The 25,107-nt window shown below is 34.5% G+C and overlaps 1 protein-coding gene, 1 non-coding gene and 2 pseudogenes across 11 annotated transcripts in view; 3 read left to right on the plus strand and 1 right to left on the minus strand.

Annotated features, from left to right (window-relative positions):
• Window positions 1–25,107, minus strand: part of CCDC66 (coiled-coil domain containing 66) — a 55,956-nt gene that overhangs the window by 8,896 nt on the left and 21,953 nt on the right. For 7 of the 10 annotated variants that reach the window (XM_006917527.3, XM_015593698.2, XM_015593699.2 and 4 more), the window contains 6 exons: window positions 9,646–9,774; window positions 9,006–9,256; window positions 8,712–8,796; window positions 7,746–7,907; window positions 5,213–5,357; window positions 4,590–4,730 (listed from right to left, as the gene is read on the minus strand). In XM_006917527.3, coding sequence (XP_006917589.2) covers window positions 4,590–4,730; window positions 5,213–5,357; window positions 7,746–7,907; window positions 8,712–8,796; window positions 9,006–9,256; window positions 9,646–9,774 — 913 coding nt within the window. The remainder of the gene's footprint in view (window positions 1–4,589; window positions 4,731–5,212; window positions 5,358–7,745; window positions 7,908–8,711; window positions 8,797–9,005; window positions 9,257–9,645; window positions 9,775–25,107) is intronic. The other 3 variants (XM_015593703.2, XM_015593697.2, XM_015593695.2) reach the window with 3 other exon arrangements.
• TRNAL-UAG lies at window positions 18,867–18,939 on the plus strand. The gene has a single exon. It is a non-coding gene; the product is annotated as a tRNA-Leu (tRNA).
• Window positions 18,949–19,064, plus strand: LOC112484372 (annotated as a pseudogene).
• Window positions 24,753–24,871, plus strand: LOC112484477 (annotated as a pseudogene).

Raw genomic sequence — 25,107 nt, forward strand, 5'->3', positions numbered from 1 at the left:
AAGCAGTTCTAAGAGGGAAGTTCATCACAATAAGTGCCTATATCAAAAAACAAGATAAATCTCAAATTTATTTTACACCTCATTAACGAGAGAAAAAAATGAAAATCAAAGTTAGGAGAAGTAAGGAAATAAAGAACACAATGGAAATAAACAAAATAGAGACTAAAAAGACAATAGAAAAGATCAATGAAACTAAGAGCAGGTTCTTTGAAAAGATAAGAAAAACTGACAAACTTTTAGTTAGACTCACCAAGAAAAAAAAAAGAAAGGACTCAAATAAATAAAATCAAAAATGAAAGAGATGTGCAACTGAAACCATGGAAATACAAAGGATCATAAGAGACTACTATTAACAATTATATACCAACAAATTTGACAACCTAGAAGAAATGGATGAATTCCTAAAGACATTAAACCTACCAAGACTGAATCTTGAAGAAGTAAAAACTTGGAACAGACCTATTACTCATAACGAGACTGAGTAATCAAAATCCTCCCAACGAACAAAAGCCCAAGACCGGACAGCTTCACTAGTGAATTCTACCAAACATTCAAAGAATTATTACCAATTATTACAGAAGAAGAGGAAATGCTTCCAAACTAATTTTATGAGACCAGCATTATTACCCCGATACCAAACCAAACAAATATACCATGAAAAAGTAAAATTACAGGGCAATATCTCTGATGAACATAGATGTAAAACTCCTCAACAAAATATTAGTAAAGTGAATTTAACAATACATTAAAAGGATTATACACTCTGATCAAGTGGTATTTATTTTAGAGATTCAAGGTTTAGTACCCACAAATCAATCAATGAGATACATCACATTAACAAAATGAAGTATAAAGATCATACATCAAAAGATGGAGAAAAAGTATTTGACAATATTCAACAAAGAAGGTACAGAGAGAATGTACCTCAACATAATAAAGCCCACATGTGACAAGCCCACAGCTAACATACTCAGTGGTAAAAAACTGAAAGCTTTTTCTTAAGATCAGGAACAACACAGGATGCCCGCTCGCACCACTTTTATTTAACATAGTAATGAAAGTCCTAGCCAGGACAATTAGGCAAGGGAAATAAATAAAGGACATCCAAACTGGTAAATAATAGGTAAAATTGTCACTATTTACAGATAACATATTATATATAGAAAATCCTAAAGACACCACCAAAAAACAAAAATGTTAGAACAAATGAATTCAGTAAAGTTGCAGCATACAAAATCAATTATACAAAAATCTGTTGCAGTTCTAGACACTAATAACAAACTAATCAGAGAGAAAGAAAACAATCACATTTATAATCGCATTAAAAAGAATAAAATACCTAGGAATAAATTTAAACAAGGAGGTGAAAGACCTGTACACTGAAAATTGTAAGACATTAATGAAAGAAATTTAAAAAGACACAAATAAATGGAAAACTAGTCTGTGTTCTGTATTAATTTTAACAATTAATATTGTTAAAATTTTCATACTACCCAAAATGATCTACAGATTCAACACAATCCCTATCGAACCCCAGTGGCATTTTTCATAGAAATAAAACAAACAATCCTAAAATTTGTATTAACCCACAAAGACCCTGAATAGCCAAAGTAATCTTGAGAAAGAACAAGTATGTGTGTATGTGTGTGTATTTGTGCGCGCGCGCACGGGGGAGGAGGCGGGGGGGGGGGGAGACAACACGCTCCCTGATTTTCACACTATATTACAAAGCAATAGTAATCAAAACAGTATGGTACTGACAAAAAAATTAAAAAACATACAAATAGATCAATAAAACAATAGAGAGTCCAGAAATAAACCCATGCATATATGGTCAAATAATTTACAACAAAGGAGCCAAGATTATACAGTGGGGAAAAGATGGTCTCTTCAATGATTGGTGCTGGGATAACTAAACAGCCAAATGCAAAGAAATTAAACTGGACCACTATCTTATAACAGACACAAAAATTAACTATAAATAGATGAAAGATTTGATTATAAGACCTAAAATCATAAAACTCCTAGATGTTATAGGTGGTAAATTTCTTGACATCAGCCGCAGCAATCATTTTTTAATCTGACACCAAAAGCAAAAGTGACAAAAGTAAACAAAACTACCTCAAACTAAAAAGCTTCTGCACAACAAAAGAAACCACTGACAAAATGGAAAAATCAACCCAGTGAATGGGAGAAGATAATTGCAAATCATATATACAAAGGTTACTATCCAAAATATATAAAGAACTCATACAATGCAATAGCAAAAAAATAATAATAATCTGATTAAAAAATGGGCAGAAACTCAAAAGATATTTTTCCAAAGAAGACATACAGATGGCCAACAGATACATGAAAAGATACTTAACATCACTCATCATCACAGAAATGCAAATAAAAACCACAATGAGATATCACCTCACACGTTAGAATGACTATTACCAAAAAGACAAGAAATAAGTGTTGGAGAGGATGTGGAAAAAAGGAAAACCTTGTGCACCGTTGATGGGAATGTAAATTGGCACATCCACTATGGAAAACATAGTATGGAGATTCCTCAAAAAATTAAAAATAGAACTACTACATACACAATTCCACTTCTGGGTATTTAGCTGAAGGAAACAAAAACACTAAATCAAAAAGATATATGTATTCCCATGTTCATTGCAGCATTATTTATAATAGCTAATATATGGACGCAACCTAAGTGTCCATCGACAAATGAATAAAGAAATGTAGTATGTATGTGTATATATGAATACAGGAAGTAGTGTGTGTATACACACACATATACACACAATGAAATATTATTCAGTCATAAAATAAAAAAGAATGACATCTTGACATTTGGGTCAACATGGATGGATCCTGAGAGCATTATGCTAAGTGAATAAGTCAGACAGAGAAAGACAAATACCACACAATCTTACTTATATAAATGGAATGTTTTACACACACACACACACACACACACACACAACCTCATAGATACAGAGAACAAATTGGTGTTGTGGGGGAAGCGGGCAAAATTAGTTAAGGTAGTCAAAGGTACAAATTTCCAGTTATAAAATAGTCATGGGGATAAAATGCACAGCTGACCCTTCAACAAAACAAACGTTAGTAGTGCCGAAAATCTACATATAACTGCACTCAGTCCTCCACATTCACAGATTCCCAACCACTGAGTTGACCCTTAAATAACATGCGTTTCTTGAACTGCATGGATCAATTGAACTACATGGGTCAATTGAAAAAAACCCACATATAAGTGGTCCTGTGAAATTCAAACCCATGTAGTTCAAGGGTCAACTATTTATAATAATACTGTATTGCATATTTGAAAGTTATTGAGAGTAAATCTTAAAAGTTCTTATTACAAGAAAAAAAAAATTGTAACTCTGTATGGTGATAAAAGTTAACTAGCCTTATTGTGATCATTTTGCAATATATAAAATATCGAATCACTATGTGTATACCTAAAACTAATGTTACATTTCAATTACATGTATCTCAATTTAAAAAAAAATTAAAACTTTAGAGATTTCCTTAAACTTATTAAAAAAAAAAAAAGATTTCTGAGACAGGCAGAGGCCTAAAAGGATTCACAAATAATCATGGAGACCTATGATAATACCCAATATGAACATCACCTTATTACCTATGTAAAAAATTTAAATGAGCACATGAAAAGATGATCAACATCATTAGTCACTGAGAAAATGCAAATTAAAACCACAATGAAAATCACTTTACAACCATGTAAATTATAACTATGAACAAGGATGCAAAGTAATTGGAACCCTCCTACACTGCTGGTGGGAATATAAAATGGTACAGCTCCTTTGGAAAACAGTTTGGTAGTTACTCAAAATGCTAAACATACAGTTAATTTATGACTTAACAATGCTTCTCTTCTCTCCCAAGAAACCTGAACATAATAACTTGTACATGAATGTTCATAGCAGCATATTCATAATAGCCAAAAAGAAGAAGTAACCCAAATACGCATTAACTGATGAAAGAATAAACAAAAATGTGGCATAGCCATAAAATATTATTCAGCAATAAAAAAAGAATTAAGTATTAATACATGATACAACATGCATGAACCTTAAAACATGCTAAGTGAAGAATCCAGACACAGGGATCACATATGTATGATTCCAATCATATGAAATGTCTAGAATAGGCAAATCGAGAGAGACGGAAAGTTGATGAGGGGTCGCCTGAGACTGAAAGGGAGTGAGGAAATGGAGAATGATGGTTGATGGGTACACAATTTCTTTTCAGAGTGAAAAAAATGTTCTAAAATTCATTGTGATAATGGCTGTACAAGTCTGAATATAAAAACTGAACTGTATTCTTTAAAAAAAAAAAACACCAAAATGTATCCTTCGAAAGGGTTCATTTTATGCTGTTAATTATATCTCAATAAAGCTATTACAGAGAAATTAAAAACCAAGAAATCTTTTTACTTTTTAACTCATACTGAAAATCTTTAATTCCTTTAATTTTTAAACTTTAAATTAATTGAACAATTCCAATTATGACTTTAATTTTAAAGCAAATCATAATTTCTAAACAAATACCTGTTTGTACACCAGTATCCTTCTTAGGAGAGTTCACAGAATCGATAAATGTATTCATTTTACCACTGTCTTCATTTAAGTCATGTCTTGAATTTGAAATATTGTTAGTAGATGCATTATATTCCACTTGTACTGTATCTACTGGCAAGAGAAATAAATTATCTGATAAAAATGATAGGTCAGGAATATTAACAGGAATCAAGAGTAGCACCAACTAAATATGCACAAGACTGTTTAATTAATCAGTATGGACCATGCAAAGAATTTTAGAAGGGGTACCCTAAAGTTTCTTACAAAAAGTTACCTGCATTCTTATCCCTTACTGAATATAGGGAGATCACTTAATAGATTTCTCCAAAAAAATGGGTACAAAAGTATTCATTTTACCTATTGTGAGCAAAACAAGAAAATATATGTGAAAAGATATTGAAAAGTATAACATTATTTAGTTGTACTCTTAAGGCAATTTCCCAAATAAAATATGTATTATGAAGTTACATTAGTTCAAGGTCTAGAATTTTTTTAAAAGTATTTAGTTAATAGGTGTGTTAAAGATATTAAAAACAATTATTTAAAATCACCTTCAAAAAATATTATAAATAAAATTCTACTTAAGTGCTTACCGCCAAGATTTTTAATCAATCTAGAAGTGTCATGTCCCTTTTGAGCCAATTCTCGGATTCTCTGTTCTTGTTTAAGTCTCTGTGCCAGCTCCTGTGCTCTCTGCATTGTCTGGAACAGTTCATTTGTCTTGAGAGTTATGATTTCCTATCAATATTGAATTATACAAAGTTATTAAATATATTATCAAGCACGTACAGACTTGACTACTTAGATTTTTCTAAGCTCCTACTACGTACCAGGCTTTATTCAAGATACTGGGAATAGAGCAGTCAATAGGACAAAGTTCCTTTCCTGTTGAAGTTTACATTTTATATCTTTTTCCACAGCTTTATTAGTTGACAAATGCAAGAACTCTTTTACATCCGAGTTTATACTAATAAAGTTTTCAAAGTTTCTAAAATCAGTGGCTACACTTGAAAACTATATAATTTAATCAGTGTCACCCCAATAAACTTAAAAATAAATGGTCAATTCCATCAGAGTTTTATTAAGATTAAAAATAGATTAAGAGGTAAAACACAAGGTTTTTAGCCATCGCCATTCGAGCAAATGATACGTTGTGTTTTTCATGTATATAGTTAATTTCATAGGAGTAGGTGGCTCAGCCTATTCAATATAATGAAATCAGAACCCAGACCATGAGTCCCTTCATCAGCTAATTTTGGAGTGAAGGCTGCAAGTGGAAAAAGGCAAGAAAATGCACGTTCTCCACCAGACCTCCCAACTCCAAGGGAAGTATTCCACGCTCTACTCTGTAAACTTAGTAATCTCTGACAAGTGAACATCATTATATGAGTTGCTCTTAGTCAGGTTAGCTTGACACCACCATACTTATTACATCTGCACTGCTTAATACAGGGATTCTCCTAGCCAGATATCTACTCTTTTTTAAAAGACCTTTATTTAGCACAGAGGAAGCCTCTAACAACTGTATCATCAATCATTCTGCAAATGTATGCTCCTGTCCACTAAAGGATACAGACAGAAAGTCCAATCATTTCTCTTAACATTTCTAGAACATTTATTAATATGATAATCATTGCTTAAAAAACATTTCAAAATCAGGCCATCCTTTCTTCCCTCTAACACGCCCCGCGCCTTCCCGCAATCGACAGGCCCAGTTGGGACTCCAAGCCAGGGGGCAGCTTCTCAGCCTTTGTCCTGTCCCTGGCAAGGCACAGGTGAAGAGACCTCTTTCCTGGGCACTGAGGCGGTAGGGGCTCCCTCCGCACCGCGGTCCCTGCCACGTCTGCCTCCCATCCTTTCTCCTTTCACTCACACCACCGGCGCTGCCGCCTCCTCCCTACACCCGCTGTGGCGTTTTTGGGTTGGGGCGGCGGGCCCCAGCCAAGGGCAATGAGTGGCGGCAGCAGCTCTCGCAGGTCCAGTGCTGGTCCACTTCTGCCCAGCCCCACTGGCTTCGGCTCAAGGGGTGGGGAGATCCATGCTCCCCCTCAGCCCACCCACACCACCCTCCCTGCCAGATCCTCCCAGAGGCGCTGAGCCACCACTCCGCCCACCGAGCCGCCCCTGCCCTCACAGCCCGCGTGAGATCGCCCGCCACCAGCCTGCCGCCACTGCCGCTGCCGCTACTGCTGCTACTGCCGCTGCCGCCGCCGCCGCCGCCGCCGCCTGGCCGTGCCCTGCGCCCTGCTGCCACCACTCCTGCCATCGGCTGCCTCGGAAATAGTAAGACCGAGGACCAGCGCAACGAGGAGAAGGCGCAGCTCAAGGCCAACAAAAAGATGGAGAAGCAGCTGTAGAAGGATAGGCAGGTGCTGAAGAATCCAATAAAAGCACCATTGTGAAGCAAATGAGGATCCTGTAGGTTAATGGCTTTAATGGAGAGGACTCGCAGGCTAAGGAGCAACAGCGATGGAGTATATTATCCCTAGATAATGACTACAGTTTCTAATCTTCCCCACTAGGTCCTATCACACTTTGCATGCTTGAATTGTCCTGTCTTCTAACCTCTAAAGATGAGTAAAAAAAAAATAAAAATAAAAAAAGGAATGAAATAGGCATCTATGTAAAAAGCGACTGTCAGTTTACTGTACCAAAAGTTGGCATTTGAGAAATAATGACAAATCCTTATTGAATAATCTAGTGTGTACTGGATACCGTGCTAGACTCTTGAACCCTACTAATATCTTGCCTGAACTTCCGTGACTTCTTTAAGTAAAGATAGGTATTAACATACCTGATTAATAGAAGTTCTCAGTATCAGCCAAAAAAAAAAAGCCTTTCAAAATGAAGCACAAGGATAACCTGTTTTGTGCTGTAATAATTCATCTTGACTTCTTAGCATAGAAAAAACCCAAGCAATAGAGCATTTGTGAACTAATCATTTGAAATAGTAAAATCTCTTGCTTCCCTTTTAATTTTTATAACCTATTTTATGCAAAGCTTTAATATTTCCATATACAGCTTCACACTTTCAAAATATATGCAAATGTTCAACTTTTGGTTATTTTTCCTTTAAAAATGCATCCATTTTTACTTTAAAATATTAGTTAGAATATAAATACCTACTTCCTTTTGTTTTTGCTTAAGTAAGTCTTCTTCATACTGTTTCTGCATCTCTTCTCTTTCTCTTGCTAAGCGAAGCTCCTCTTCTTGTTCTTCCTTCTTTCTTTGTTCTTCTTCCAGCTGCTTCATCTTGCGCTTCTCTTCTACCTGAGCAGTGATGGCTTTCTACTCAAAGTCACATAAATTGTGTCACAAATAAAAAACCCATGATGCATTTGTTTGGTGTCTCTAAAATAAGTTTATCAGTATACAGAAAGTATTATGAGTAAAGTTAAAATGTCAAATTTCTCATGTATTTATCTCCCTTCTCCCACTTGTCAAGTTCTACATGCTTTTTTTTCAACCCTAGGAAGGTTGTTAGAAGAATAAAAATAAAACTGAAGAAAAAAATGTCAGTGCTTAGCATAGTGCCTGATAAGAAGCAGATGCTCTATAAATGTCTGTTCACTTAACTGATGAAGAGTAACATTAACTAAAAGCCAGATTATTCATATATCAGAGATTTTAAAGAATTATTCAGGCATTTAAGTCTCTTTAGTATTAGACCAAAATTAGGAATTTTAATGTTAGTCTGCTTTCTTATCTTCTCGATTTCTTAATCCTAATTCCACTTTAATCTCATATATAGTTCTCTTTCAAAGAACTAATTCTCATCCTGAACAGAACTCAGAAGAACTAATGGAAAAAATATCCAATACTAACTTAAGATTTAGTGCCATTTCATATACACAACCTATATATTAAAGACCCTCTCTTCTGGAAGGCAGGTGGCTATGCTATGGAATACTGTCTGGTTCTCAGCATAATTCTGACATAATGCCAGTTAGAGTAGGGATCGGTTTCATCAAGGGACTGAACAGGGCTTATGCTGTAAATTTATAGTGGAATTTTAATTTCCATTTACTTAGGTATCTTTTAGCCATGAATATTACTTATTAAGGCAAAGAACAATACTTTATAATGCAATACCTGATGTTCTAACTGTTTTTGTCGCCGCCTATCTCGTTCCTCAATCTGAGCAGGGTCCAAGAGAGCAGTCATAGAACGGAGAAAGCTGGCAAGATAGATACATTAGCTATTTAAAAACCCCCAAATGTGAGTTTAACAGGGGCCAAATCATTTTTGTTTGGGATATATCTACTAATCATTTTTAATCTTTAAAGAAAAATACCAAACCTGAAACCAATTAAGATGTAAATATAAAAAGTCCTAATAAAGCACACACTTTTTAAAACATCAATAAATACTAAAGAATGAACTTACTTTGTTTTTTGACTATTTGCTATAGCCATATCTCTAACAGGTTTTGCTAAATGCTCCTCTTCTGAAGGTTCAACCTGGCTTCCAGTTGTAGGTGTATAAACATTGCTGATATCAGCCAGCTCCTGAGTGTCCGGAGAGACAGAGAAGTACTCTGGTTGCTTGTGTGTGGACCGAGAGGAAAGCTGAGACTGAGAACCAGGACAGCTCTTTAATGAATCAAAATGCAATGCCCATCTGTCATGTTCCTCACCCTAATCATGACAAATAAGAATTGCTAAGAATTTTTCCAATTGTTCTCACATCTAAAATCCTAATTGAAAATCAAACATGATTTCTAAGTCACCATACAGCAAATAAGCATCATAAAAATAAACAAAACTGTGTTCTGTATTGATTCCATATACATTTAGATAACTAGCCTGGAGAATATGAGAAATTTAAAGAATTAGGACATTTCTAAAAAGTTATAAGAAGCTAAGCAAAATCACACTTATTAAATACATTCAATTAAAGGTTCACATGAGCAAATGTGGAATAACTGGAATACTCCAGTCTTGTCAAATAGTTTCAGGATACTCTTAAGATTAAAAACTTTGAAATTGTTTTTTTCCCTTTATATCCATTAAACTTCATGAGCTACCTTTGAAGATATAATTTTTTCTTCTATTTTTCTTTGCCGGTCATCTTCTATTTGCTTATTCAACTCTTCAATCCATTTTCTCTGTTCCTGTTTCACAGCACTGAAAGCGTGTTCCGGCAGTACTGCTTCCTAAATAACAATCATCAGTACCATCTAAATTTCAGTTCTTTTTCTAAGCACGTTATATTTACAAATCTTGCCAAAGGATTCACACAGATTTAATCCTAAGCATTTATCTCCAAGAGGAACAATTTTAAACAAAAAATTCAATCAAGTATACAAGATTTAAGTAGATGTATTCTGATTTTCAAAATCATATTTGTAACATACTAGAAGAATACAATAAGATAATATGGTATAAGGAAAAAAAATTTCTAACAAAACTAGAAAATTCTTTCTCTAAAACAATTATAAGATTTCTAAAATTCTAATATAGTCTCATTTAGACTTTGAAAGGAGTTACAATGATAATTTAAAAATAGATGAATATTGTTTTACATTTGGCTTCAGAATACAAAAAATATTGCCTTTAGACCAAGAGAGCCATAAGATATGAGACCAGACAGTTTCCCTAATGAATCATGTCTCTCTCTCTGATACCCGCCTTTTCCTTTTCTGCTGCTACTGCCCTATCACAATAATGACGTATCAGTAAGAAAAATATAGTGTCCAGATTAAGTTCTTGAATTCTAAGGAAAAATAAAATAATACCATAAAAATGTGGTGTTGTTTTAACTTGAGAGTTTGGTGTGCTCTAACAAAAAGAATGTATTCTACTCAAATTGCCCTGAAATGAAACAGCTAAGCAACAAGCATTTTGTTATGTGGAAAAACTGCAGGACAGAATTTTAAAAATAGTTTTGAGGCAGGATAGATAGCCTAGGGTCACCCCCTACCCCTCCAGAAGATAGCTCTGGAAATTATTTCCTTTCTGCTTAGATACCATCTTTGGCTAAGGCATAACCTTTGGCTAATTATATCATTATAATCTCATCCTCAATGCAAATTCTGCAGCTCTCATCATGCACCTGACATAATGACAGTTCCAGAAATACCATATAAGAGTAGGAAACCAAGCTCCCTGCCTACTGGGAGGAGGCAATAAGGCTACTCACAACCGGTTTCGAGGTCCTTGCCCCAGGAAGAAAAATTCTCTCACAGACATCCTCAAGCAAGTCTCTGTCTTTGACTCCCTCTTCCTCTCTCTCTACTTGACTCCCTCTCCCTCATGCCCACAAGAGTTCACCCACACACTCCTTGACTGTGTACTTTCGCTTCAATAAACCTTGCGCTTTTGTGCTTGCTGTTCATCTTGCCCTTGAATTCTTTCTCCCAGCATAAGAACCTGGTCACCGGATACAACCTCAAGTGTTACTTTCTGCTTTTGTTTTTATCAGAAACAATGGCAAAGCCTCATAATTTACAACCAATTGCTTTAAGCAAAGGAAATATTTATACGAAAAGGAAAAATCTTATTATCTCAGGTACTCTTATGTATTTTAAAGATAAAAAGTATATTTATTTAACCTAAAAGAACTACTTCAAAAGGAGCATTATTCTCATGTTAGTGATTTAACAATTTTTCTATCTCTAGAAATGTTATTTTAGAGGTCAAATGTAAAAGAAACACAAATGGGCCCTTTGAACTTCTTTCAAGAAATTGTTAGCAATGGCACTCTATTATCTTAGAATTCTGTAATCTGTTTCTTAAGTCAGATGTAACCAGATCTGGTTTCAAATTTTAGTGGAGCTGCAAATTATTCAGCACAAGTCAAAATTACCCTCAAAAACTCCTCTAATTTTTCACAAAACGTTTTATATACACATATTATATTTACAACCCTGTGGGAAATTTCATAATCAGTTCTCTCAATTAAGTCTTCAATTTCTTTCTCAAGGATGTCTTACAAAGCTATTACCACTCGCTTGTCATCTGAATAATTCACTTTACTTCTCTAAGAAATCTTTTATTCTTATTTTCTTTTTCACAAGGTTCTCCCAATGTTTATTCAGTTAGAGAAATGAAAGTTTAAGTATTTGGGGGGTGGGAAGACGTGTAAGTGTAATGGAATCTCCCTTTTGGTTACTGAGTTCATTTAAGTTTAAGACGAATAAGGCAGATAGATATGTATATAATGCAAGACACACTGTGTAACAAACGTTTTGGCTATGTCTAGCATCTCCCTTCCGGTAATTCTTCTATACCATTAAGGAAAGAATCCTCTTTCTCCAGGTTCACTAATATTTTTCACTTTATCTCCCTCATATTATTGACCTGAGACTTCCCTTCCCTACATAAAAACTCCTTTTCTAAAAACTCATTTTGAGCCTCAATTTATAGCCTCGAGTGAAAACTTATTTTCATAGATACTCACTACATCCTTCCTCACAAACAGGTCCTCATGTTACAGGGTCCTAATATAATTCTTTAGCTACCTTCAACTTATTCTACATTAGGAAATGTCTTACTCCTAACACAAATGCTGTATGTCAGCTGCTAAATCAGAACTGAAAGTAGAGGGTTTTCAAATGGTCCACTACAAGTGCCTGGTTCTGTTTCATTTACTTCTGCCTTAAAGCAGTTTTCTAAAATATAGCTTTAGGAAAGGAAAGAATACTCTGGTGACTTTGCCACCAGAGTATTCTCGAGGACAGCCCTGCTTGCCAGACCATATGCCAAGAGCCTCCCTCATTCTAGACACTGTCCACCTACTTATCTTGTCCACTCATCGGGCAGAGTGGACATTCATATGGGTAGTGAGTGGTCTCAGGACACTAGACTAGGAAAAAACAGGATCTTCTGAGGAAGAGCAGCAAAACAAAAAGCTGAATTCTCCCCACCCCCCATCCTGGGGGAATGGGGGCAGGGACAGTTACTCTGAACTTGAAAATCACTTTAAAATCCTCTGGAACCAAAAGGCCTATAGAGGTATGCATATGGCTAAAAATCTTTGTTTCCATGTGCTTGTTGGCCATATATCTTCTTTGGAGCCATCTGCTCAAAATCTTTTGCCTGTTTTTAAAAACTGAGCTGTTTTCTTATAATCTGGAAAAGAAAAGATATGTTCTGGATGTACTTCCTTTATCAGATAGGTAACTTGCAAATATTTTCTCTTTCTCTGTATTTTACAATCTAACAGTAATCTTCAAAGAACAGGACTTTTGATTAAGGGATTTATCAACTTTTTTCTTTCACAGATTGTTAAGTGTTTATGGCAGCTTTCAGTGTTGTGCCAGTGATATTTGTGTATTAATTTTATATCCAGCCATTTTGATTAAATTTACCTATTATTTCTATATAGTGATTATCATTTATTTCTGAATGTTAAACCTAACTCATGTTCCTTAAATAAATCCAAATCATGACGTATTATTTTTAACATTTTTCTTTCTTGTATTGTTTGTTAGGTTTTGTTATCAAAATATTTGTCTTGTCAGCTTTGGGTATCAGGTTTTTGCTTATTTATACTGCCCTCATAAAGAACCTTGAAAAGTTTTGCCTTCTACCTCAATTGTCTGGAAGAATTCACCAATAAACACGCCTGGGCCTGGAGCTGACTTTGTAAAATTTTTAATGATGGGTTCTATTTCTTTAATAAATATAGGATCATTCGAATTTTCTATTTCTGGTGTCAATTTTAGTAATTTGTGTCTTTGTAATTACTTGTCCATTTTTCATCTAAATTCCCTAATGTATTGGCAAAAGTTGTTCACTGATCTTATTTTTCTAATGTCCATAGACTTTTTAGTGATGTCTCCTTTTTAATTACCAATTTTGCAAGGAGTTTATTGATGTATTTATTTTTTCAGTTTATCAATTTAAATAGCTTTGTAAAGAACTTCTGGCTTTCTTAATTTTCTCTACTGTAAACTTGTTTCTAATTTTATTACTATCCACTCTGATATTATTTCCTTACACTTCCTTTGGGTTTAATTTTTGCTGTTCTTTCTCTAACTTCTTGAAATGAACACTTAGATCACTGATGTTCTGTTTGCAGGATTCCTTTTCCAAGTAATGCATTTAAGTCTATAAATTTCCCTCTATGCACAGGAAACCCATGTGTTTTGATATGTAATATTTTACCACTCACTTCAAAATACTTTGTTTTTATTTCATTCACTTAGAAGTATATTGGTTAAATATCAAACTTTTGGAAATTTTGTTCCCATCTGTTACTGATATTTAGCTTAATTCCACTGTTATCAGATAACATATTCTGCGTAATTTGAACCTATGGAGTTTTGTAGAGACTTTACGGCACAAATTCTTACTTTTTACTTCTACTATTTTGACCATAGATTCTTTGGGTTTTCTATATAAAGGACAAATCATTACAATTTTATCTTTTCTTTTCCACTCCTTTTGACTTTTAATTTCTTCTCCTTGTCTTGCTATACTGGCTAGGACCACAATTAACAAATAGTAATAATAATGTAGGCATTTTATCTGTTTTTTTTTTGCTTAGGATGTGTTTTAAGATTTTTTTAAAAATTAGTTTCAAGTATACAGTACATTGGTTAGACATCTACATAGTTCGTAAAACGATCTCCCAATTGCTCCCTCCCTCCCCTGACCTCCACCTAGCCAACATATTAATGCTAACTGTATTCCCTATGCCATGCTTCCCATCCCCATGATCATTCATCAGCTACTAATTTGTACTTAACCCTTCATCTCATTCTCCCAGCCCCCCATAGCGCCTCCCCTTTGTCCATCACCAATTTGTCCACTCTATTTGTGAGTCTTTGTTTGATTAGGTTATTCTTTTTATTCCTTAGATTCCGCGTATAAATGAAATCATATAATATTTATCTTTCTCTGTCTGACTTAAATATCTTCTAGGTCCATCAAAGCAATATCTTTTTCCATCCCCTTCCTTTTAGCCTATGTGTGTCTTTTAATCTGAAGTGAGTCTTTTGTATTTTTTTTCTTAAAGAAGTCCCTCCAACATTTCCTGTAATACTGGCTTGGTGATGATAAATTCCTTTAGTTTATTTTTGTCTGGGAAGCTGTATATCTGTCCTTCAACTCTAAATGATAGCTTTGCTAGATAAAGTATCCTTGATTGTAGATCCTGAGTCTTCATCCTGTCAAAAATTTTTTGTCAAGCCCTTCTGTCCTGCATAGTTTGAGAAATTAGCTGCCAGTTTTATGAGTTTTCCCTTAGAAGTAATTATTTTTCTCTTGCTTTTAATATTCTTTGTATTTAACTTCTGGCATATTAATTATGATGTGTCTTGGTGTGGGTCTCTTTGGATCCCTGAGTTTTGGAATCCTCTGAGCTTCCGGGGGTTTTATGTCCATTTCCTTTACTAGGTTAGGGAAGTTTTCCATCATTATTTCTTCAAACAGCTGTTCAACATCTTCATTTTCTTCAGTTATGCCAATCAGACAGATATTTGGACCCTTAATAGGGTCCCATATGCTCCTTAAATTATTTTTATCTCTTGCCATTCTTATTGCGTGTCCTTGGTTTTCCCACCCTCTAGATAGGGCATTTGATCCTTTTCTTTATTCACTTTGTTTATTCCATTTAATATACTTCTCATCTCAGATAATGTGTTCTTCATTACAGACTGGTTCCCTTTTATAATTTCCATTTCCATGTTTTTTTTATCTTTGTTGAAGTTCTCATTGAGTTTATCTACACTTCCCAAAAGTTCATTGAGCATCTTTGTAACCAGTGTTTTGAACTCTGCATCTGTTAGATTACTTGACTCCTTTATATCTGGATCTCTATTCTGTCATATGGTTTCTGCTTGTCTTCCCATTTTGGCTGCCTTTCTGTGTCTGTTTCTGTGTACTACGCAAAGCTCCTAAGTCTCCTGGTCTTATTAGTGTGGACTTGTGAAGTAGGTGTCCAGGGGCACAGTCCTGAGAGAGGTTCAGCTACAGGCTAAACTTAGCCCAAGCTTTACCCTGCCGGGGCAACCTGTTAAGATTCAGCAAGCAATCCACAGATGCTGTGCTTATAGTTGCCTCAAAAGGCCACACCAGAAACCAAGGCCAGCTGCCTCCAGTGTGAGTCTAGGTATTGCTCAGTAAGGAGCACCTGACTCACTGAGAATATACCTGGATGTGGCTTGGGTTGGGCAGCGAGTTGGGGGAGGTTGGGTTTCAGGGAATACTCTGGGCGGGGCGACCTATTATCCAGTTTGATGACGTCACAGCTATGGCGGGTCTGTGTCTGCGCACTGGGAGTGGGGAGGGCTCAACAGGGAACAATGGATACCTCCAGCACTTCTGTACAGAGCGAGTCTCGCCTCAGCCCTCACTCCAACAATGTCTCCAAGTCCCTGGTGCCCCTGCGTGCAGCCAAATCGACACTGGTGCTCAGAGCAAGCATGTCCGTCGCCACAAAAATCTGCTCGCAATCCACTCAGAGATGTGGCCCCTTTAAGAGGCTTCTCCCGCTGCCGCAGCCTCCAACTCACTCAGCCACTTGAGATCCGGCAGCTCCACATCCTCACCCCATTCTACCTTCTCCCTTTGCAGAGTGCTTTCTTGGATTTCTCCTTAGCTGTATGGCTTGTTCTTATAGATCCCAGGTGATTTTTCCTTGCTGTTGCTCCTTGCTTTCGTCACAACTTAGATTTGATTGCCAGAGGGATGGACAGAGCCTCTATCATCTACACCATTTTTTCCTCTCTCCATTTTATCTCATTTTTAATTTTAAATGGAATGTTTTTAAAATTTCTTATTTAGAATGATGTTTGTTTTAGGGTTTTTGGTTTTAATACTCAATTGGAAATTCTTTCTAGTCTAATTTCCTGAGGCATTTTATTTAATGAACTGGTTTTGAATTTTATCAAATGCTTTTTCTGCATCTGTTGTCTTCTTTTATTGTTTAAAATGGTACAATACACTTAATTACCTAGCATGGAACTCTTATTCAATGATATATTATCCTTTCATACGTTACTGAATTTTACTTTCTAATATTTTCTTGAGAATTTTTGTGTATGCTCATGAAATAAATCTAATTTTCCTTTTCTGTTATATTTCTGGCTTTAAAATCAAGTTTATATCAGTCTTGTAGAATGAATTGGGGGCTATTCCATTATTTCTGCCAGGGAATCTAAATAAATTTGGGATTTATTTACATTTTAAAGGGATTTATCCACTTAAAGTTTGGTAAATTGTCAGTAAAACCATATGGGCATTGTTTCCTTTGTGGGAATTTTCTACAATTTTTAAAGTAATTTATCCATTTGATCTAAGTTTTCAAAATTATTGGCATGAGATATTCACTAATGATTTACTTTCTATCTACAATTACTGCATTTTCACTCAATTTTGTCTTAATCTTAATCTTTTGACAGAGTTGTTTTTTAAAGTGGCAATTTTCAGCTTTGTATTTCATTGACTGGTGCTCCTATCTCCATGATCTATTTTTTAATTTAGGTCTATTCTGTTCTTTTTCTAGCTTAAGCTGGGCACATGACATATTTATTTAAAGTTTTTCTTCTGTAATGCAATTTCCCTTGAATCTCACCCTACCTCACGTGTTGATGTGCGTATCCACTATCGTTCTCTTCCAAGTATTTGTGATTTCCATTATGAATTTTCTTTAACTCTCAAATTATTTAGTAGTGTGATTTGTATATGTAGTTTAAAAAGTCTTATTCATAACTTCTAAATTACTTGTTTTGTAGTAAGAAATCACTGTCTGTATAATAGCTACTTCAAATTTTACTGAGTCTTTCTTTATGGCCTCACACAGTATCACTTTTTCTAAATATTTATATGCTTAAGAAAATATTTTCTAATTGTTGGACAAAGAACTTGATATATGTTAATTTAAGACCAACTTGCTATCTTGTTGGTTTCTATACTGAAATCTCCCTTTAAAAAAATTTATAAATTTCTCTGCACTTTTACCACTTTCTCTATTCATATATTTAAGGCTTCATTTGAGTTTGAGACCTGATTCAATGCCGAACCTTCTATTTACTACCCTCACCATCTCCAATAATGCTTCTGTCTCATTTGTATTAGTGTTGCAATACTAATTTTATTTTGGTTACTTTTTAAAAATCCTATTGTTTTTAACCTTGCTGTTCTTTTTTTGGGGTATGTCTTGTATTATAGAAAATCTCTAGATTTCTTTATTCCAATCTGTATTTTTTTTTAACTGGTGCGTTTTAGTCCACTTAGATTTACTATATTTATTGATGTATTTGGTCTTATTTGTTATAATAATTTTACATTTGTTTAGCTTACTTTACTTTTAAGCCTCTCTTTCCATTTTTGATATCTATAGGTGTTTTATTATACTAAGAACTTTAGTATGCTCTCACATCCTTTGATCTTGCCATCTTCTACCAACCTATCAGTGTTGATTTTAGACTTTTCTTAGTTATAGGATATATTTTCTCCTTTTAATTTTAGCAAGTTGTAAAGATAATCAACTCTACAAAGGTATGAAATCACCGAACCCTTACATCATTCCTCAATTTGCCTTACCTTTTGGTTAAATACTTCATTTAAAACTGTTTTAAGTGTAGGCCTTTTTATAAAATTCTTCAGAGAACTTGAATGCTGAAGAAATTTTATTATCTACCTTTATTTGAATAATTTGGCTAAATATGATTCTAATTTTTAAGTTATTATCCATCAATACTTTGAAATGATTCTAGTTATCTTGTACCAAATGTTGCTATTAAAAATGTCAAGCTCATACTTGTTCTTCTAGATGTAGCCTGTTTTCTTTTTGCTTTTAGAATTTTTCTTTCATATTCTTAAATTTCAGTCTATTAGTATGTGGAGGTGGGATTTTTCTTATTCTTTTTTGGTGCTCTTTAGTCCTTTAAATCTGAGGTCAGTTTTTTTCATTCTGGCAAATTGATTTCAATTACTTTTTCAAATATTTCCTCTCACCATTTTCCCCCTATTATTTGAGCTGCCTATTATCTGAATATCAGCATTTCCTTTTTTTATTCTTATATTGCCCTAAAAATTGTTTCCCTTTAAGATGTTTTCTAAAATATAGTTTTCCAATTATTTATTCATTCCCTAGCTATATAATTTCTGCTATCTTTCATCTATTGTATTTTTTACTTTATTGTATGTTTCACACCTAAACTTTCTGCTTGCATTTGTTTCTTGTTCTCATTGCTAATGCTTTCCCTTATTTTTTTTATTATGTTTAATTAAATGTATTGTTGGAATCTGATCTTCTTTGTATTTTTCTCCTTTGAAATAGCTGTGTTCCGGATGTGGTTCCATAGTGTAGCAGTTAGCACGTCTGCTTTAGATGCAGAAGGTCCTGGGTTTGCACCCCAGTGGAGCCACAGTCCATGGTCTATGGCCATGCCACCCTGAACAAGCCCAATGTTTGATCTTGGAAGCTAAGCAGGGTTGGGCCTGATTAGTACTTGGATGGGAGACCACCTAGGAAGACCAGGTGCTGTAGGCGTAAATAATAACAGTAATAATAATAAAAAGTAATAGTTGTGTTCCTCCAGTGTATTTGTTATTTGCTCCTGGCATTATCAACCAAACTTGTCCAGTGATGAACAGCCAATAAACTCAGTGAGTAGGGATCGTGGAGAACAGACTAGCCCTAGGATGAAAAGTTTAGGCGGTAAACTACAATCACTTCCCACCCTTCGAAACACCTCCTTAGGTCAGAGTTCCCTTTTTGGAAATACTCTTTAGATTACAATTGTAATTCGCTGGCCAGGTGAATGTGGAGCCAGGACGGGCAGAGCAGTCTTCATCTGATTTTCCCAGTTGCTCCCAAGAATTAAGATTTAAGCAAATACTGCCCAGGTTTATTCTAAAAGACAGCTAGAAGAGAGATCTCTGAGTTATAATAAATGTAGGGTGAAGCACTGTTTGTTTTAAGGAAGAGGGGGTTCTGTGGAGAAGGGTGGAGTAAGTTAGGAGGAACTCCAACAATTCATTTCCTATTTTATTCTCCCACAGCTGCTGGGTTAACTTCTACTACAGGCCACCTACCAAGCTAAGTGACCACAAAAGTACCCCTCTCCTAAGTTTTATCAGTATCTTAGGGGGATGTTCCAACAGTTTATACCAGAGTTCAGTATATTAGATCATAGGATCTTAGCATTTCTAAGTTTGTAAAGCTTATCACTATAAATCTTTTCTGCTTGACTTATCTTTGGTTATGTTTTCCTTATAAAATTATAGTAAATTTTTAAGTGTCCTGTTAACATTTGAAAATCTGAACTGTGTCCATGTAGAAAATAAAATCACTGATAATTGGATCATATTGTCCAAATCTTGATAATACCCAAGTAAAAATGTGCTTCAATTTCTAAGTTTTTGTAAATGTATCACAGAAATCACTATTTTTGCAACTTTATTAATAAGTCTGCTTTTTATCAAAATAAATTACTGTCAACAGTTTTCTTCTCTGAATTAATCTTTCTAAAATTACTATCATAAATTTTGCCTTTTTTTTCCTTTAAATTTTGATTGGCTTACATAATTTATTTTTAACAATGTGTATTTTTATTTCCTGTGTATCTTTTAAGTTGTAAGTCTTTGGGGGATTTCATATCTATGATCCGACTATGATTCTCATACCTCTGCATTTAACAAGATTTCTTAACTTTCAAAGTTGATTTGTTTTATTGCTGTTAATATTCATTTTGTTTTGTTTTATAGGTTTCATTGGTAGATATTGTTTATAATTATACCAGTCGTAACCTTTGTTTTCTACATTCTTAAACTTTTTCTGATTTTTGAAATCATAATTAACTGTCTTTACAGAAATATCACATAACACGTCAACACTTTGCACGATTTCCTAATAAAAAAGCATAAAAAACAAAATTGGAAAGTTCCCCTTTGCTTCCATTACTCTTTACCAGAGTTAAAACAACTGCCAACAATCTGCTTTTTTTTCATTTACGTATTCATCATGCCGATAAATCTTTTAAAGTTTTTTTTTCTAAAGATATGGTTATATGTATTGTTCAGCAACTTACCCTTTTTTTATGCAATGTATTAGAGACACTGTGTCAGCTACAAATTCCTTTTTTTAACCAAATTCTTTATTAACTGTTGTTTTAAATTTTTCTCCCTCCCACACCCCCCACGCCCATTCCCAGTGTTTTAATTTTGATTCACTTTTCTGACCCAAAAATAATCTTTAAAAACTGTTAAAAAATATACCAGGGAAAGATCCTTGGGAGGAATATTTTATCAATTCCTGCAGGTCTATCTTTATTGTTCCTTTTACATGTAAACATGTTGTTTAGGCATTAAATTTTTTAGTTCCAGTCTTTATTTATTAAACTTTTAAAAATGTTCTATTACCTATGGTGGAGAAATCTAAGGTTAACTTGATTTTTGTTCTTTGCTTTCTCCTTTGTTTAAATGCTTGAACAAGCCTATTTGTTCTTGACATTTATTAGCATGTATCTTCAAATTAGCCTCTTTTAATTCATTTAGCTTAATTTTTTTTCTGATCTAAAAAGTTTTTACTCTGATACCTATTATTAGTACTTTGTACCTTTTTGCTGTTTTCTTCTTTGGGAAAAAAAGAAGGTTGTATCTTTTAAGCTATTTGTAGTATCTTTTATGTCAGACTTTTCATTTCTTTTTAAAATTCTTCCTATATTCAGGGAATGTCCCCATAGTGTTTTATTTTTCCTCATCATGATTTCGATTTATTTCATTACCAAATCCTTTTTCTCTCCTGCTACAGTATTCTTAGTTTTCTTCTACTTTCTTCTCTTGGGCCTAATCTTGTACATAGATTTCCTGAACAACTTCAAATGGAACAAGCTAGGAATAAATAAAAATGAAGTAAATGTTTTCTTTAAAAATTTCCTACTTCACAAAATAGGGTATTTCTTATGAGAGACTTCCCTCTGAGTACTTAGCAAGTATATCCCCATTTCTAATGCTGAACATTTTTATGGTCTCCATTTTTTTTCCCTATTTACCCCTCCTTAAACAAATTTATCCACATCTAATGTTATAGATAGTTAAGATGCACAAGTTACTCTTGGTGCTCTCCTCCACCTGATTAGGTGTTAGTAAATTCTGCCTCTTATTCTAAAACCAAATGCTCAGGTATGTGAAATGCCTAGTATACTTCTTGAATCCTAAGAGGTCTTCAAACAATTCCACTTCCTTATTCTATTTATTCTTTATTAATCTTTCTGGTAAGGCAACAAGACCTACCCAGTTTTCAATATAGAATAGGATTCTTTCTTGAGTTTGATTTTGGAGGACTGAGATAGGGTTTCCCTGATTCCAAGACTGTACAGTACAGACAGGCAAAGGGAAGCTTTGGCCAGGACTACCTCATTTTAGTCAGGCTGTTGTTTTTGTTTCTTCTGAATAAGGCCATCAGTAGAATGGGGCTAGGTTACAATTTAGTCACATCCCAGTTCTACTGTGGTGGGAAGGGCCTCATAATCCACAAACACTATTCCCAGGACTCTAAGGTAACCTGACAACAAGAATATAAAACTTCCAGGTATTCCACTTTTATTCTGGGTGGTGTGACCTGCTATTTTTTTAAAATAACTTGTCCTGTTAGTGATATAAATCCACAGAAATTCTTGCTGAACTCTGAACTATATGCTATAATGGGCTCTTCCTGGTAAATGACATGGATAGAGATGTTTTGTATTGTCCTTTATATCCTTTTGCATGTTAGAAATACTAAATAGTATTTTTTAAAGTCACAAAGTTGAAAAGTCAAAAAAGAAAAAGATACATCTGACTATGATTACAGATATATGAATGCCTTAGTCACTAATGCAGATCAGTGTTTGTGTATCTATCCATTAAGAAAACAATTTAGTATCAGAAAGATCTACATCAAATTCACAAGCCGCACAATGACCACTCCTCTCAAGATTACACACACATACACACAATCCTGTTAGAATAAACAAATTCAGCAAAGTTGCAAGATATAAAACCATCACAGAAAAAAAAGTCACGTATCTGAGAAAAGGATATTAAGAAAACAATTTCATGTATAAGCATCAAAAAGAATAAAATACTTAAGAATAAGTCAGCAAAAGACGTGTATCTTGAAAACTACAAATCATTACTGAAGGAAATTAAATGAAAATATATTTGTGTTCATGGACTGGAAGATATGGTATTGTCAAGATACCTAAAATGATTCTGTATTTTCAATGCAACCCCTATGAAAATCTTGAAGTTTTTTTGCAGAAATAGAAAAATGCATCCTAAAATTCATACGGAATTCTCAAGGGACCCTCAAGAGCTAAAAAAATATTGGGGAAAAAAAAATTGGAGCATTCACACTTTGATTTCAAAACTTACTACAAAGATATGGTAATCAAAACAGTGAGACAATTGCACAAAGAGATATACAGAACAATGGAATAGAGACCAGAAATAAACTCTCACATATACAGTCAAATGATTTTTGACAGGGATGTCAAGACTATTCAATGCCCCATTAAAACAGATTTGGCAATGATTTCTTTTGACACCAAAAGCGCAGGCAACAAAAGAAAAAACAGATAAAATGGACTTCATCAAAATTAAAAACATTGTGCATCAAAGAACACTATCAAGCAAGTGAAAAATCAACCCATGAAATGGGAAAAAGTATTTGCAAACATATATTTGATAAGGATTAATATTCAGAATACATAAAAAACTCCTACAACTCAACAAAAAAAAACAATTTAAAAACAAGCAAAGACTTATAGATATTTCTCCAAAGAAGACATAGAGATGACAAATAAATACATGAAAGAATGCTCAATATCACTAACCATTTGGAAAAGGCAAATCAAAACTACAATGAGATACTACCTTCATACCTATTAGTAGGGCAATTACCAAAAAAAAATTGAAAGTTATTGGTGAGGATGTGGGAAAATCAGAACCCTGTGCTCTGCTGATGGGAATGTACAATGGCGCAACAGCTGCAAAAAAAGTCACATAAAATAACCAAATTAAAATTGGTAAAAATTTAACAAAAATTAAACATAAAATTACCATATGATCCAGCAATTCCAACTGAAAGCAGAGACTCAAAGATTATTTGTATACCAATGTTCATAGCAACGTTATTCCCAATAGCCAATTAAGTTGTTAATTCCCATTAACAACTCAAATGTCCAACAACATTTGGATGGATAAACAAAATGTAGTATTACACATACAATGGAATATTATTCAGCCTTAAAAAGAAATAAAATTATGATACATGCTACAACTTAGATGAAGAACCCTGAAAACATTATGCTAGGTGAAATATGTCAGACACAAAAGGACAAATATTGTGTGATTCCACTTAAAGGTACCTTGAATAGTCAGATTCATGAAGACAGAAAGTAGAACGGTGATTACCAGGGGCTGGGAGAAGGGAAAAATGGGGAGTTATTGTTTAATGGGTACAGGTTCAAAATTCTGAAGATGTACAGTGGAGATGGTTGTGTGACAACCATTAAGTGGCATTAAATGTAGTTAATGCCACTTGCCACTGAACTTTAATAATGATTAAAATTATAAATTTTATGTTATATATATTTTACTACAATAAAAAAAAGGTGAAAAAAAGTTAGGTGGAACTTTTTCTTGGCCAACCACAGAACTATGCTTTGCTGATAGCAATAAGAAGCAAGCAGAACAACAGCCTCGCTTTCTGCCCATGTTAGAGAGTACTTTAGAACACATTCCCTTAAGAGACTTCCCAGGGAGGGATAGTCATTAGGGAAAGCCAAGTTTTCACAAAGGTGAGATATTCTCAAAAAGGCTGAGTCTGGAAGTTTCTTAGATACACAAAAGGAGTTTTAACCCACACAGTATAAAAGAATGTTTGGGCTGAGCAATACAGGGATGAGAATACAGGGCCATTCAAACTGTAGGAAGGAATGAGATTGAGAATCAAGGAGAAACGGGAAAGGAACCTGGCCAAAGGACTGATGCTAAACAGCCTCAGGGCTCCAAATGGACCTTATTTGTAAACGAAAACTATAACAAACCTTTGAGGAATAGAGTGAAGAAATAAAACGCAGTCACTATAGTCAAGCTGCTAAATTACCAAAATCAAGTAGGTTAAGGCATGAGGAAGGAATTCTATTCCTGTTTAACTAGCCTGGGAACATAAACTTTTAAAATTTCCAGTCCTGTTTATGGCCATGCTACCCTGAATAAGCCCGATCACATCTGATCTCAGAAGCTAAGCAGGGTCGGGCCTGGTTAGTACTTAGATGGGAGACCACCTAGGAAGACCAGGTGCTGTAGGCGTTAAAAATAAAAAATAAGGGATTGTAAGATGACAAGGTCCTTGCAATCCGTGAGGTCAACCAAGGGCTGCCTCGCCTAAAAAAAATAAATAAAATTTAAAAATAAAAAATAAAATTTCTAGTCCTGCATCAATGCCTAGATATACACCAGATCTCCAGCAAATCCTCTGATTACTCCCTCAAGGACTCTTGCATACAGACTACTGACATCCACTATCCAGACCACTGGATGTGACC

Source organism: Pteropus alecto, unplaced genomic scaffold (assembly GCF_000325575.1).
Source record: "Pteropus alecto unplaced genomic scaffold, ASM32557v1 scaffold75, whole genome shotgun sequence".
Classification (NCBI taxonomy): Eukaryota; Metazoa; Chordata; class Mammalia; order Chiroptera; family Pteropodidae; genus Pteropus; species Pteropus alecto.